Raw genomic sequence first — 15,370 nt, forward strand, 5'->3', positions numbered from 1 at the left:
CTGCTTGTGGGGTCGGGAATGATGGGATCTGAATAGGGTCGTCGCGACAAATCCCGGGTCACCACTGCCCGGATGGTATACATGGTCCTCCTCGACGCATGCCTTGACCGAAGTCTTATTGTTGCCAGACGGTGCCCTCTGCGCTCTCTCGTTGGTATCCCCAGGCGGGTTACTGTGGCTGCCGCGATTCGGGTGATGGTCGATGCCTGGCACAAAAGTACCCGTACCCCAGCCCAATCGTCCTGCTCCTCGGGTGCCAATTCCACCATCGCCGTGGGTACAAAAACAGTGGCCCGGCTGTAAGGTATCTCGACCGGGGGAGGGCCTTGGACGATGGGCATCTGGTTGGCTGGTTATTTCTTGCGATGAAATTTTAAGTGAGGATCTAGTTGAACCTGTGTTACGCCAGAACCTAACTGCGTAAGACAAAACACGATATGCTCTAGCTAAAGACGAAAATCGAGTCAAAGGGTCATCAAAAGTGCCTGTTGCGAATACTTTAACTTGTTTTGCTTCAAGATTAGTGTCTGTATTAACTCGGTCTTGCGGCCACTGATCATGCGGCAATTTGAGCCACTGGGGTCCCGTCCACCATAAATTATGAGATATTAAGTCGTCAGGAGAACAGCCACGACTTGCTACATCTGCAGGATTATATTCTGAGTCAACATGTTTCCAATGCTCACCACCGACGTTCTCTAATATCTCTGAAACCCTGTTACCAACGAAAGCGCTCCATGAGCATGGTGGCTTTTGTAGCCAGGCTAGAACGATTGTAGAGTCGGTCCAGAAATGGGTCGTAAACTTTGATAATCGAAGCTTAGGCACAATGGCATTTGCTAACCTTGACAACATAACTGCACCGCATAATTCTAACCTTGGCAGAGAGATTTTCTTAACTGGGGCTACTCGGGTCTTGGCTGCTAGAAGAAAAGTGTCTACAGTTTTATCGATGTGTTCAACGCGTATATAAATTGTGGCTGCATATGCGCTTTCTGACGCGTCGCAGAATCCATGTATCTCCACAATACTAGCAGGTGTAAACCGAACCCATCTTGGTATCGATACAGTGTCTATAGAATGGCTGCCTCTCACAAAGTTATTCCAGTTCATTTGAGTCACTGGCTTCAACGAGTCATCCCATTCTACCTTATCTAGCCAAACCTGCTGCATGATTAACTTGGCTACAACAATTACTGGCGCTAACCATCCACATGGGTCGAAAAACCTTGCTATCGTTGATAATACTTCTCGCTTGGTGCTCATTTGCTTTTCTTCAACTGTAGGGGCCGTAAAAGTGAAATTATCACCTGATATATTCCAACGAATTCCTAGGGTCTTTGTCGAAGAAGCTTCGGAAATATTTAACCAATCTATTGGAAGAAGCATGTCTTCATTTAAATCCTTTAACAAACGTGTGTCATTTGACGCCCATTTTCTTAGCCTGAAACCAGCTGATTCTAATGCGGAGGCTAATTCTTTCCTAGCTGCTGTAGCTTCTTCTATGGAGTGTCCGCCCGCTAATACATCATCGACATATAAATTTTCTTTAATAATTCTTGATCCTAACGGATGAGAATCTTTCACGTCTTCTGCTAACTGGAGAAGGGTCCTAATCGCTAAAAATGGGGCGCAATTTATGCCGAAGGTAACAGTTAAGAGTTCGTAATCCTCAATTGGGTGGTTTTCTGATTTGCGAAAGAGGATCCTTTGAAATGCTGTTTGATTGGGGTCTACTAAGATCTGACGATACATCTTTGTCACGTCTGCATTGAAGACGTACTTAAAAAATCTCCAGTTCAACACTTGTACGACAAGGTCTTGCTGAAGTATGGGTCCTGTATGTAAGATATCATTAAGACTTTTCTTGTTTGATGTTGGGCTAGATGCGTTAAAAACCACTCTAAGTTTTGTGGTAACCCTATCTGGTTTGATAACTGCATGGTGAGGTAAGTAGTAGTGAGGGGTCTTGTATACGCTGTTTGGGTCTACCTTCCTCATGTGTCCTAATTCCAAATACTCTAATATGGCTGCATCATAATGTGCTTTAATATCTGGGGTCTTAGACAACTTTTTCTCCATTCTATGAAACTGTGCCAATGCGATGTTCCTAGATGAACCGATCTCTGAACAGCTTTTAAAAGGTAAAGTTACGATATATCTCCCCGCCTCATTACGTCGTGTTGTATTTTTGTAATTATTTTCGCAATAAATATCTTCTGCTGACCTCAAAACCTTTTTTGGGGTCTCTTCCACCTCCCAAAAGCGAGTGATTATCTTTTCTAATGATGATGCACTATAAAGTGTGATTTGTCTGTCGGATTTAGGGTCTTCCGTAATGGGTCCTCCTATGATCCACCCAAAAACGGTGTCCTGCGCTAAAAGTGATCCACAGGATTTCATAGTACCGCCTTTTGTGTATATAAGGGGTCCAATATCTAATCCGATTAACATGTCCACGGGTCGACTTTCAAAGAATCGAGGGTCCGCGAGACTAAGGTGTGCAAAATCTCCAAATTGATTTTGCCTTAAATCGTGTGTTGGTAAATGAGAAGGTAGGGTCTTTAAGACTGGTGCCCAAACCTCCAGCTCAAAACTAGGATTTACTCGTGAGCAAAGATTGAAGACGCAAGCTTTTGTCGATGTTTCAGAAACTGCGTCGCTTAAACCTGTGACGTGAATTAAATTCTTAACTGTTGGAAGTTGTAGTTTGTTTCTAATTTTCTCTGAAATGAAAGTTGATTGTGACCCAGGATCGATGATTGCCCTGGCATCATATCTATGTCCTCTAGATTTGATTTGAACTATTGCTGTGAACAAAAGTGTCTCTTTGGGTTGCGGAGTGGGTCTGATTTCCTGAAGTGTCAAAGTCGTTGAACAAGGTGCTTCTAAACAAGGTGTGGACTGTATATTTGGCGATACCGATGGTTGTACTAGGGTGGTTAAAGCGGCAGCACTGGTACTAGGGCGTGCGTATTCGCTAACCGGTTGAGCTAGGGTGGTAGGATCAGTAGCACTGGTGCTAGGTCGTGCTTCCTGTCTACCGGGTTGAACTAAAGTGTTGAGAGCGGCAGCACTTGTGCTGGGTCGTGCTCCGTCTCGTTGGAGTGTGCCTGTTGTAGGGTACTGGGTCTGGTTGCCTTTATGTATCAAACTGTGGTGTCGTTGACTACATTCCCTACAACTAAAACGACTTTTACACTCCCTGACTCCATGATCCGAAGAAAGGCAGTTATAGCAAAGATGACTGGTCTTAACAATGTTTATTCGATCGTTGATCGACCTTTCTAGAAATTGAGGACATTCTCGCAAAGAATGATTGGATTTACAAAGTTGACAAACCGGTTTGTTATTCTGAGCATTATAGTGTGATTGTGTGTTGTTGCTGGGTCTTGAGCCCGTGTTCTTGAAATTGGGATTTACATTTGTTTGAAAACTATTAACTCGCTTTTCCCGCTTATCGTACTCCGATCTGGGTTGATTATATCTCGAATATTGTGGCTTGATATTGCCGACTGATTCTAGGGTCTTGAATTTATGGGTCAAAAATACATCTAGTTGATTCCACGATGGAAGAGACGAACAATCTGCTAGGCTGCTTTCGAATTCTTCTAAAAATATTCTTGGTAGTTTGGTTGACACAAGATAAACTAAGATTGGGTCCCATCCCCCCGTTTCTACTTCAAGGGTCTGTAAAGTTTGGGTACAACTACCTATAGTGCGCTGTAATTTCTGGATTGTTGACGCGTTATCAACGGAAACCGAAGGTAAATTAAAAAGAGCTCGCAATTGCTCATTTACCTGCATGCGTTTATTTTCGTACCTATGAACGAGATTTCTCCACGCTATGTCGAAACCCTCATGGGTCAGTGGAACATTGGAAATTATTTCGCGGGCTTCTCCTGCTGTTTTCTGGGTTAAGTGAAACAACTTCTCGACTTTACTTAATTTTGAATTGTTAATGTAAATTGCTGAAAATAAATCCCTAAAGGTAGGCCATTCGCGATATCCCCCTTTAAAAACATCTGTGTCACAGGGCGGCAATCTTAGAGCTGGTGAAAAATCATTAGTGTCTCGCTGTTGGGTCATCGATATTCTCTCCTGTTTTTCTTGATCTTGTTGCTCGTTAAGGGCCAAAATTTCTCCGTTAAGAGAGCTTAAACACCGTTTATAAGTTTCTAGTGCCTGTTTGTAGCTATTTCGAAGCTTAGTTTTATCTATAGGTGTCTCATCCTTTTCCGGAATGCGATCCCTACAATCTAAGTATGCCTTCTTGATTTGATCCCATAAAGAATTGAGTTCTACCCGCGTGATTTCTAACGAATGTATATTATCATCCGACTTAGCCGCGGAGTAAACGGTCTCAAAATCCACTAAATCATCCACACAGTTTACAAATCTTTCGCGTAAATTCTTATCCATTTTGTAATTGGCTTGTATATGTTTTAAATAGGGTCAAAAAACTATAAAACCAAGGAAAATTTTACAACAAAATGTCCTAAAAAAAAAAACTGGTTATTTGTAGAAATCAAATCTATTTCAAAAAAACCTAATGCGAGAAAAAAAAAATGTGTGTCTTGATGATGGGTCAAATATCTAAGGGTCAAACCTGAAACTTTTTACAAAATTCGTAATAAATGTTCTATCTGGGTCACTAGAAAAAAAAACAGGTTAATATTTCTGATGATATCGATTATACAATAGCCGCAAAAAATTGTAAGAAAAATTTTCCTTTCAAATCGCAATACACCAGCAATTTAATTCCGCTCGAATTAAAGTTGCAAAAAAAATTTATTTTTCTCCAAAAAAAATTAAACTTTCACTTTTCAAAATTTGGCATACAGAACTAGATGATTCTTCACAATAATACTGCTTTGACTCGTTGGGTCAATTTGCTTTCTGTATAAAAAACAACAAAGGATTGCACAAACAACCACAGTCCTTTCCGACCGTTTCCACTTAAATTTGTGCAATAGAATGAAGTTTTAAAATTTCGAAGACAAATGAGGCCAGCACGCAATATTATTTTCGTTATTTCTCACACAAAACCAATTCTTGATAAAAAAAACTTCTTCTTTTCTAAAAGCACTTCGATTTTTCTTAGACACTTTTCCTTTTCTTTATAAAAAATTTCAACAAAAAATCTCGTGGATGTCTGTCCCGAAAATCCTACACACTGCCTTGAAAGTAGGGTCTGCTATATTGGGTCAAATTCACTTGGATCAAATTAATTTGGGTCAAAATTAATTGGGTCAAAATTTATCAGACAACCGAATTAGCGACTCATAATCAGAAAACGATCAAAAACAATATTAAAGTACGCTGGGTAAATGTATGAACTTTTCCTTTTTTGAAAAAAAGGTTATGTATGACGTAATACCCAAGCGCACTTTAATAGAAAAACAAAATGGTACTCACTTTGAAGCTTCTTTTTTGATGTGTGTGTATGTGTGTGTGTGTGTAGGTGGGCGCTTGGCTTGGGTCCAGAATTGTGTGTTGGCGCCTTTTGCAATTTTTGTAGCTTTGTGTCGTTAGAGTCTTGGATTTTGTTGTTTTAGTGTTTTTGATTTGATGAAGTTTTGGGAATTTAACCGTTGTAGCGGGTTTTTCCGTTTTTATCCCAGAGCGTAGATTTTTTGTTTTTGTGTTTTTACACGGAACGCACGAATTTGATTTTGTTGGGGTTTTTTGAAAATGCACAATATTTTATGTTTGATAGAAAAAGAAAGAATTAGTTTGGGATAAGATTTACAAATTTATCGAGCAACCCATAATTCTGTTTTAACACTCTAATTTGTTTTTTAAGTTAAAATACTGAAAAATTTATGATTTTTAGAGAAAAAAATTTTTTCAAAATATGTAGAAAAAATTAACATAAATTTTGGGTTGGACGATAAATTGTTAAATTTTTCAATTTTTTAGCTCTTTTTTTTCAATTTAACACAAAGAAACTTCTTTAAACAATTTAAAAATTTTTTGATTTTTATAATTTTTTGAAATTCCACTTTTTTCCACTTCTGTTCCACTGTGCGGGTCACTTTACGTTTTTTGGGTCTTTTGCACACTTCTTTTTTGATTTACCACAACTTCTAATGATTTTGGGGTCAATTTTTTGCACATTAAAATTTAATTAATTATTTTTATTTTTACACGGGTCACCCTGTTAATTTAATTAGTTTTTGTTTTATTTGAGTCTTTATGTACTTTAATTGTCACTTTGCAATTTGGTTATTATTTTCTTTTGTTATTTCGTTTTGATCTTCATTTGGTTGGAATATTTTATCAAATTTTCAATAAAATAAATGCCACAACCAAACGAAGAACACTGAGAGCCGCTATATATTTTTTAATTTGTGATTTGTGTGTTATTTTGTTTTTAATAAATTGCCAAAACTGACCTTTTATGTGTTTTGATATTTTTGTGTTGGCCGTCCGTCCATACGTGTATGTATGTACGGTTGTGTGTAACCAACCCTTTTTTCGCACTTTTCTCTATTTCATTTGCTTTTAATTGTTGGGTCACTGCACTTTTGTTGTTGCGAATTTTTTTGTGTTTCGGTCACTGGGTCTTTTGAAATGAAAATGAATTATTTTTGGGCACAAAACAGAAAAATTTTTTTTTGATTTTTGGTTTTTTAATTATTTAAAAAAACCACTTATCCGGTTCGCAATGGACCAAATGTTTGGGGTCAAACTAAGGGTTTTGCCTTTCGAAATAAAAAATCAGAGGGAGAATTAGGTTTAAAATTCAATGCTGTGGTAATGGTTTATTGTGTTTGTTGCTCATTTCATTATTTATAAGTAGTAAATCGAATTCAGTCTTTTGTTGTAGGTAAATTTAGATAGACAATTGTACGTGTAGCATTAAGTAGTTAATTTCTTTTAGGATGAAGTAGCACAATTTATTCTTAGTTTAAGTAGCGAATTTTACTTTTAGTTTTGGATAGGAAATTTTAACTTTAGCTTTAAGTAGGAAAATTTAATTTTAGAGGGTAAGTAGGTTATTTCACATTTTGAGTTTGGGTCTAAGGATATAGGAATTTGTTGATGGTGTGTAGAGTGGCCCGCACTTGTGTTTATTTTTGGTGTCCCGCACTTTGATGGTTTAACCATGTGTTGTGTTGATTTTGGGTCTTCTTGTGGGTTTATGTTGTATCTTAGTGTCTTCTTCACGTCTGAAAATTGAGTTTGTTAATTTTTGTTTCACTGTTTGTAATGTTCTTTTCTTTAACGATTGTTTATATGTATATATGTAAGATCACTTTTTTGCTTTTCACTTCACTTGGGTTCACTTTGAGGGGGAGAGAATACGATGCGCGGGTTTGAGATTTAAAAGCGAGACTGATCTTTTTTTGGTTGTTGCTTGTCACTTGGACCCCGCGAAAACGGTCAACTTTCCAAGCTACAAGCAACAATTCCAGGTAAACAAATATGAAGTCAAGGCGGAATCAGCGATTAAGAACTTACTTCAATGTACCGTTATGCACAGTGGGTCATGTGCATACGTGAACGCATGTCTGCACATGGGTGCACATGACTTCATGTTCAAACGTACTTTGAACAGGGCCAATAACCCCAACCCAGACATATTTGCTGACTTTTGCAATAAGGAGTTTAAATGAGACTAGATAACGAATTTGATATCCAATTTTGAGGCCTATAGCAATATGGGGTTCAAATAAATGATATATAGATATATGAGAATAGAGCACGTTACTGATATATTTTCCGGGCTTAGTGTTTCGGCGACCACCCCAATCTCCAAAACACCCCTAATTCGGGCATATTTACCGACCATGTCAATGTGGAGCTTAAATGAAAGAAATTGGGGGGCAGAGCAAGAATTGTTACCCACTTTCGGGACCAATTTTCTGGGGGTCAACCTCTTTCCCAAAATATGGGGTTCAAATTAATGATATGTAGATATATGAGAATGGAGCACGTTGCTGATATATTTTCCGGGCTTAGTGTTTGGGGGACCACCCCAATCCCCAAAACACCACTAAATCTGGCATATTTACCGACAATGTCAATGTGGTAAATGAAAGGTATTGGGGGGTAGAGCAAGAATTGATACCCATTTTCGGGACCAATTTTCTGGGGGTCTACCCCTTTTCCGAAATACCCCACAAACAGCAATTTTTTAGTGACCATCGCAAAATGAGGCTCAAATAAAGGTATTTGGGAGTGGAATACGAATTTGATATCCAATTGTAGGACCATGTATTTAGGGCATCACCCCTTTCCCAAAACACCCACAAAGGGAAAAATTTTTTCGACCATGCTTAGATTAGAAAACGAATTTGATAACCTATTTTGGGGCCATGTGTTTGGGAGACGCTTTATCCTGTAACTTCTCTTAAGCCAGTGGTAATATGAGGTTTAAACAAATGGTATTTGAGAGAAGAGCACGATGCTGATATTTTTTTAGATCCAAGTATCTGGGGGACCACCTCTACCCCGAAAACACCACTAAGTCAGACATCATAAGAATATCGGTCTGAAATGAAGTATTTTAAGAATGGATTACACCTTACATCCAAACTTAAATTCGTAGACCAATAAAGATCATATGTGATTCAGAGAAAGGCACTTATATTGATAAACTGTTAGTCAAGTTAGCATGGTATTTCACTAAAAGATCTTTAATTGTCGAAAATAAATATTCCAAGGAAACTTTTGTTCCATATAGAGTAAAAGAAGGCGCAGCGGAGCGGGCTCGGGTCAGCTAGTATCTAAAGGGTGATTTTTTTGAGGTTAGGATTTTCATGCATTAGTATTTGACAGATCACGTGGGATTTCAGACATGGTGTCAAAGAGAAAGATGCTCAGTATGCTTTGACATTTCATCATGAATAGACTTACTAACGAGCAACGCTTGCAAATCATTGAATTTTATTACCAAAATCAGTGTTCGGTTCGAAATGTGTTTCGCGCTTTACGTCCGATTTATGGTCTACATAATCGACCAAGTGAGCAAACAATTAATGCGATTGTGACCAAGTTTCGCACTCAGTTTACTTTATTGGACATTAAACCAACCACACGAATGCGTACAGTGCGTACAGAAGAGAATATTGCGTCTGTTTCTGAGAGTGTTGCTGAAGACCGTGAAATGTCGATTCGTCGCCGTTCGCAGCAATTGGGTTTGTGTTATTCGACCACATGGAAGATTTTACGCAAAGATCTTGGTGTAAAACCGTATAAAATACAGCTCGTGCAAGAACTGAAGCCGAACGATCTGCCACAACGTCGAATTTTCAGTGAATGGGCCCTAGAAAAGTTGGCAGAAAATCCGCTTTTTTATCGACAAATTTTGTTCAGCGATGAGGCTCATTTCTGGTTGAATGGCTACGTAAATAAGCAAAATTGCCGCATTTGGAGTGAAGAGCAACCAGAAGCCGTTCAAGAACTGCCCATGCATCCCGAAAAATGCACTGTTTGGTGTGGTTTGTACGCTGGTGGAATCATTGGACCGTATTTTTTCAAAGATGCTGTTGGACGCAACGTTACGGTAAATGGCGATCGCTATCGTTCGATGCTAACAAACTTTTTGTTGCCAAAAATGGAAGAACTGAACTTGGTTGACATGTGGTTTCAACAAGATGGCGCTAAATGCCACACAGCTCGCGATTCTATGGCCATTTTCAGGGAAAACTTCGGAGAACAATTCATCTCAAGAAATGGACCGGTAAGTTGGCCACCAAGATCATGCGATTTGACGCCTTTAGATTATTTTTTGTGGGGCTACGTCAAGTCTAAAGTCTACAGAAATAAGCCAGCAACTATTCCAGCTTTGAAAGACAACATTTCCGAAGAAATTCGGGCTATTCCGGCCGAAATGCTCGAAAAAGTTGCCCAAAATTGGACTTTCCGAATGGACCACCTAAGACGCAGCCGCGGTCAACATTTAAATGAAATAATCTTCAAAAAGTAAATGTCATGGACCAATCTAACGTTTCAAATAAAGAACCGATGAGATTTTGCAAATTTTATGCGTTTTTTTTAAAAAAAAAGTTATCAAGCTCTTAACAAATCACTCTTTACTAAAATCAAAGTTAAGCTTACAAAAAAGCAAAAACGACTAAAATTCCCAAAAATTTACATTGACAAACTGGAAATGCTCTAAGTGCCATTTCAAAATCAATAACCTTTGTCTTGGAATCAAAAAATTAACATGTACAAAATTTTTACAAAATCGGACAACAAATGCTACCTTTACCTTGATTACAAGAATACATGGACAGACGGAATCATGATGTGTTTCTAAGCCGATAGGTATACTTATTGATGGGCCCAGCACTTTTCCTTCTTTACGCTGCAAACAAATGCACAAATTTATAAAAAAAAAGCAAGTAAAAGCTTACTAAGTTCAGCCGGGCCGAATTTATATACCCTCCACCATGGATCGGATCTGTCGAGGTCTTTTCCTGGTATCTCTTTCTAGACAAACAAAGGATAAAAGAAAAGAGTTGGAACTATATCAAGTTATGGATCGATTCAAACCATAACTGAATTGAATTTTAGAAACCAAGTAGAAGTCATATTAAAGGACATGGGACAAGCCGTTATTCAAAATTTCAGCCAAATCGGATAAGAATTGCGCCCTCTAGTGGCTCAATAAGTCAAGATTCAAGATCGGTTTATATGATAGCTATATCAGGTTATTGACCGATTTGAAACATACTTTGCACAGTTGTTGAAAGTCATAGCGAAACACGACGTGCAAAATTTCATTCCAATCGGATAAGAATTGCGCCCTCTAGTGGCTCCAGAAATGAAGATCCCCGATCGGTTTATATGACAGCTATATCAAAACATGGAGCGATATGGCCCATTTACTATAACAAGCGACCTACACTAATAAAAAGTTTTTGTGCAAAATTTCAAGCGGCTAACTTTACTCCTTCGAAATTTAGCGTGCTTTTGACAGACAGACGGACGGACATGGCTAGATCGACATAAAATGTCACTACGATCAAGAATATATATGGGGTATATGGGGTCTTAGACGAATATTTCTAGTAGTAAAAAACAGAATGACGAAATTTGTAACTGCCATCCTATGGTGGAGAGTATAAAAGTATCTTCAATATTGGTGAAGCAATTTTATATTTTTATTGGTTCTTTATCGATTAAATGCAAATTTTCAAAAATCCATTAATAAATGTGGATTTTAGAGCAAACATACAAAATGGGTCATATATATCCCATTCGTCCTCAAAGGGTTAAATACAGGCTCATTGTATATAGTTCCATAATGTAAGCTTTGAATACTTTTATAAGTTCCTTCTTATATAAATTTCATTATTATTCCGTGTTGATAAACTTCTCCAAGCAACATTTATGGCTGCCAAAAATATGAAAATATTTATGAAATTCTAAAAAATAATGACCAATCAACATATTCTACAAATTCTTTGAAATTTTATAAACAAATAATTAACACAATTAGATTGTTTTTATTTGATTGATTTTAATATAATAATAAATCCAAAATCACTTTCTCAATCAACAACTAAAAAATTACGTCTTTCCCCTACTCATCGCCTGGACAATGTCTCTTACAAACATCCGTTCAACAATCAAATGTTCTTGATTTCAGCAAATGCCAACTGCAACTGTTTGGGTCTATCAACAACATGCCATGCCTCAACCTTCAATGTATTGGCAAGCAAACATCCTCAATGTTATCTTCAATAGTTCTCTGGTGTATAACAATGCAACTCTCTGCAAAGGCTAATAACAACGTTTCTCTGCATAAAGAGGGGTATGGAAAATAAATCTGCAACACAGAGCTCAACTGTTCCCAACTCAAAGCAAATGAAAAGGATTTATGTGCAAAGTAGGAGAATACCTGGGTACAGAGCAGACCTTTATTCTACTCTCGCTAACCATAAAACCGACAAAAACTGATAAGATTTTATGAGAAACCTTGATCTAACAACCAGAGAATACCTGATGTGTATATACGATGGGTTTTCCCCACACATCAAAAAGGAAGGCAGAGAGTTTTAAGGCTGCTTGGTGTGTGTGTAAAACTCACCACATTTACCTGTTGGCCTGTCGATCACAGGTAACTATGGCCTTACTCTCTTGAACTCTGTATGAGTTTAACTCTCTCTCTCTCCCTCTCTTTCGTATGCTCTTTTGTGTGCACTCACAGGTTAATTGCCAAACATTTGTGCGAGGAAACTATGGCAACCTGAGCGAATGCGAGCAAGGTACTTAATGCAAAGGTTTAGGACAAAGGGACTCATTCTTAAACAAGGTGTCGTAGGATCAAGTTCTCAAATCTCGCTGCAACAGCTAAAAGACAAAAACTTTTAAAAAAGCACACTTAAGTTCAACTCAAAAAAAAAACTTGAAAATAAGAAAAGAGACAAAAATAACTTTAAATTGTTGAAAAAATAAAATGTCAAGTGTTAGTTGTAATCAATCGAACGCTCAACATTTATTTCCCACCACAATTGTGTCTTCGGGCAAAATGCTTAAATATCCCCACATTCAACCCCATCCCATGGCGGAGGATGGCAAAAGTCGCAAAGTGAACCGTGCTCAACCCTACAATGCTGAACAATCACAGCATTCGGTGCTTAGGCGCAATGCCCGCGAACGAAATCGTGTGAAACAAGTGAACAATAGTTTTGCCCGCCTCCGACAGCACATACCTCAGACGATTATAGCAGATTTGACCAAGGGTGGAGGTCGTGGCCCCCAAAAGAAGATAAGCAAGGTGGATACTCTACGCATTGCGGTGGAGTATATACGCCGATTGGAAGACTTACTGGAGGATTTGAATGGCGGCAGCATAAGTCTGCCACAGCAATTTGAGTTGCAAAACAACAGCTCAAATTGTGATACGGCCAGCAATAGTTCCTTCAGTTCCAGTGGGTCCTCGACCACAGCTTCAGTGTACAATAGCTCACCCACACCGGTGTATTATACGCAATCCACCAGCCCTTTGCCTTCATTGATGGATGCCAATCTGCAATCGGGTCATTTGAATCCCTATGGCAACAGCACAACTTTGCTCTCTCCAGTATCCCTAAACTCGTATTCGCCTCAACATAATACAGTGTATGACAATAACAATACCAGTAGCAGTAACAACAACATCACCAATGGCAGTCAATCACCCACCTCATCTTTCAACTCCAGTCTGTCCTATGAAACAGCCAACTTTGAGGGTCAACCCTTGCCCGACTTATCCTCAACACAAATCAATGCTGCAGCTGCACATTTCGAGACCAACATTCAATTGAAATTTGAACCCTACGACAATTTCAATTTGGATGAGGAGGATTGCACCCCCGACGATGAGGAGATCTTAGATTATATATCCTTGTGGCAGGAACAGTAGTGTATGAGAATTTTTGAATATTTTTGCGGTATTCTCCCAAAAGACTGTTTTAATCAGGATTTACTAAAAAAATTATTATCAGGGATTTTTTTTTTTTTTGCTGAATTCAAGACTTTGCAAATGTTTTGGAGTTGTAAAACAAAACACAAAAATTTTGTTCCAATTTGTTTTTGTAAATCTAGTCAAATTTTTTTGTATACATATGCATAACCGTAAAACTCATTTTTTTTAAATCTCAAGTGCCTAACATTTTTATTTTATTTTTGTATATTTAGAAAATGTATATACATTTAGTTTAATTTAATTATAAGTGCCTTACAGGAAGACATTGATTTAAAACCACCTCTTTACTTATAAGGATAACATATTTAGTATTAATTCATGGAAGACACTAAACTATTTTTTCTTAAATTAAGAATAAAATGTTAATTCGTTTTTAAGTTGAACAAAATGATAGAAATTAAATTAAAATGGAAAATATCATAAAAGAAAATTCTTCAAACGCTTTTTGTAATTTTTTTAAAACAGGATTGGAAGGGGAAAGCTTCGAAAACGAAATCGAAAAATCGCAGGAAGTGTGGCAAAGAAATAATTCAATATATAGCCATGAGTGAGTATTAAACTAAGCACATGTTCATCTACACAGAAAATAGAGGACAAAAATTCATATGAAATTTAAATAATTTCAAGATTCATCAACATTTTTTTCTGTGGAAAGAGAGGACAAAAATTCATATGAAATTTAAATAATTTCAAGATTCATCATCATTTTTTTCTGTGGAAAGAGAGTCACACTAGAAGAAGGAAATTTAAAAAATATTTTTTTCTTAATACGTATATGGATTCTTTTACCAAAAATAAGTGGTTTCAAAGGTGCACTCCTTTTTATTGTTCACTAGCTGACCCGGGCCCGCTCCGCTGCGCCTTCTTTTACTTTATATGGAAGAAAAGTTTCCCTGGAATATTTATTTTCGACAATAAAAGAGCTTTTAGTGAAATACCATGCTACGAAAATAGTATTGAATTGCCCAAAAAGTAATTGCGGATTTTTCATATAGTCGGCGTTGACAAATTTTTTCAACGGCTTGTGACTCTGTAATTGCATTCTTTCTTCTGTCAGTTATCAGCTGTTACTTTTAGCTTGCTTTAGAAAAAAAGTGCGCGAAATTTTGTTTACATTTGTTTGTTTGGCGTCAATTTTAATATGGAGCCCACAAAGGAGCATTTTCGTCATATTTTACTTTATTATTTCCGTAAAGAAAAAAACGCGGAGCAGGTTGCTAAAAAGTTACGAAATGTGTATGGTGATAAACCCTTAAAAGGAAGATAGTGTCAAAATTGGTTTCGCAAATTCCGTTCTGGAGATTTTTCACTTAAAGATGAGCCACGTTCAGGTCGGCCAATTGAAGTTGATGATGACCAAATCAAAGCATTAATCGAATTGGATCGATATATCGCTTGACTAACAGTTTAACAATGTAAGTGCCTTTGTCCGAATCCCATATGATCTTTATTGGTCTACGAATTTAAGTTTGGATGTAAGGTATACTCCATTCTTAAAATATTGGGTTGCCCAAAAAGTAATTGCTGAAATTTGCGTTGGCAAATTTTTTCACAGCTTGTTACTCTGTAATTGCATTTTTCTTCTGTCAGTTATCAGCTGTTACTTTTAACTTGCTTTAGAAAAAGTGTAAAAAAGTATATTTGGTTAAAGTTCATTCTAAGTTTTATTAAAAATGCATTTACTTTCTTTTAAAAAATCCGCAATTACTTTTTGGGCAACCCAATAGGTTATCAAATTAGTTTTCTAATCTTAAATACCACATATTGACATGGTCGAAAAATTTTTACACTTTGCGGGGTGTTTTAGGGAAGGGTTGATGCCCTAATACATGCTCCTAAACTTGGATATCAAATTCGTATTATACTCCCAAATACCATTATTTGAGCCGCATTTTGCGATGGTCACTTAAAAATTGTTGCTTGTGGGGTATTTTGCGAAAGGAG

At 37.4% G+C, this 15,370-nt stretch overlaps 1 protein-coding gene across 1 annotated transcript; it reads left to right on the forward strand.

Annotated features, from left to right (window-relative positions):
- The first annotated feature begins 12,389 nt into the window (after positions 1-12,389).
- Positions 12,390-13,363, forward strand: LOC106087540 (achaete-scute complex protein T4). The gene has a single exon (XM_013252598.2). The coding sequence runs from the start codon at positions 12,416-12,418 to the stop codon at positions 13,361-13,363; it is 948 nt and encodes a 315-aa protein (XP_013108052.2). The 5' UTR covers positions 12,390-12,415.
- Positions 13,364-15,370: the final 2,007 nt, after the last annotated feature.

The sequence above is a fragment of the Stomoxys calcitrans genome, chromosome 4 (genome assembly GCF_963082655.1).
Source record: "Stomoxys calcitrans chromosome 4, idStoCalc2.1, whole genome shotgun sequence".
Lineage (NCBI taxonomy): Eukaryota > Metazoa > Arthropoda > Insecta > Diptera > Muscidae > Stomoxys > Stomoxys calcitrans.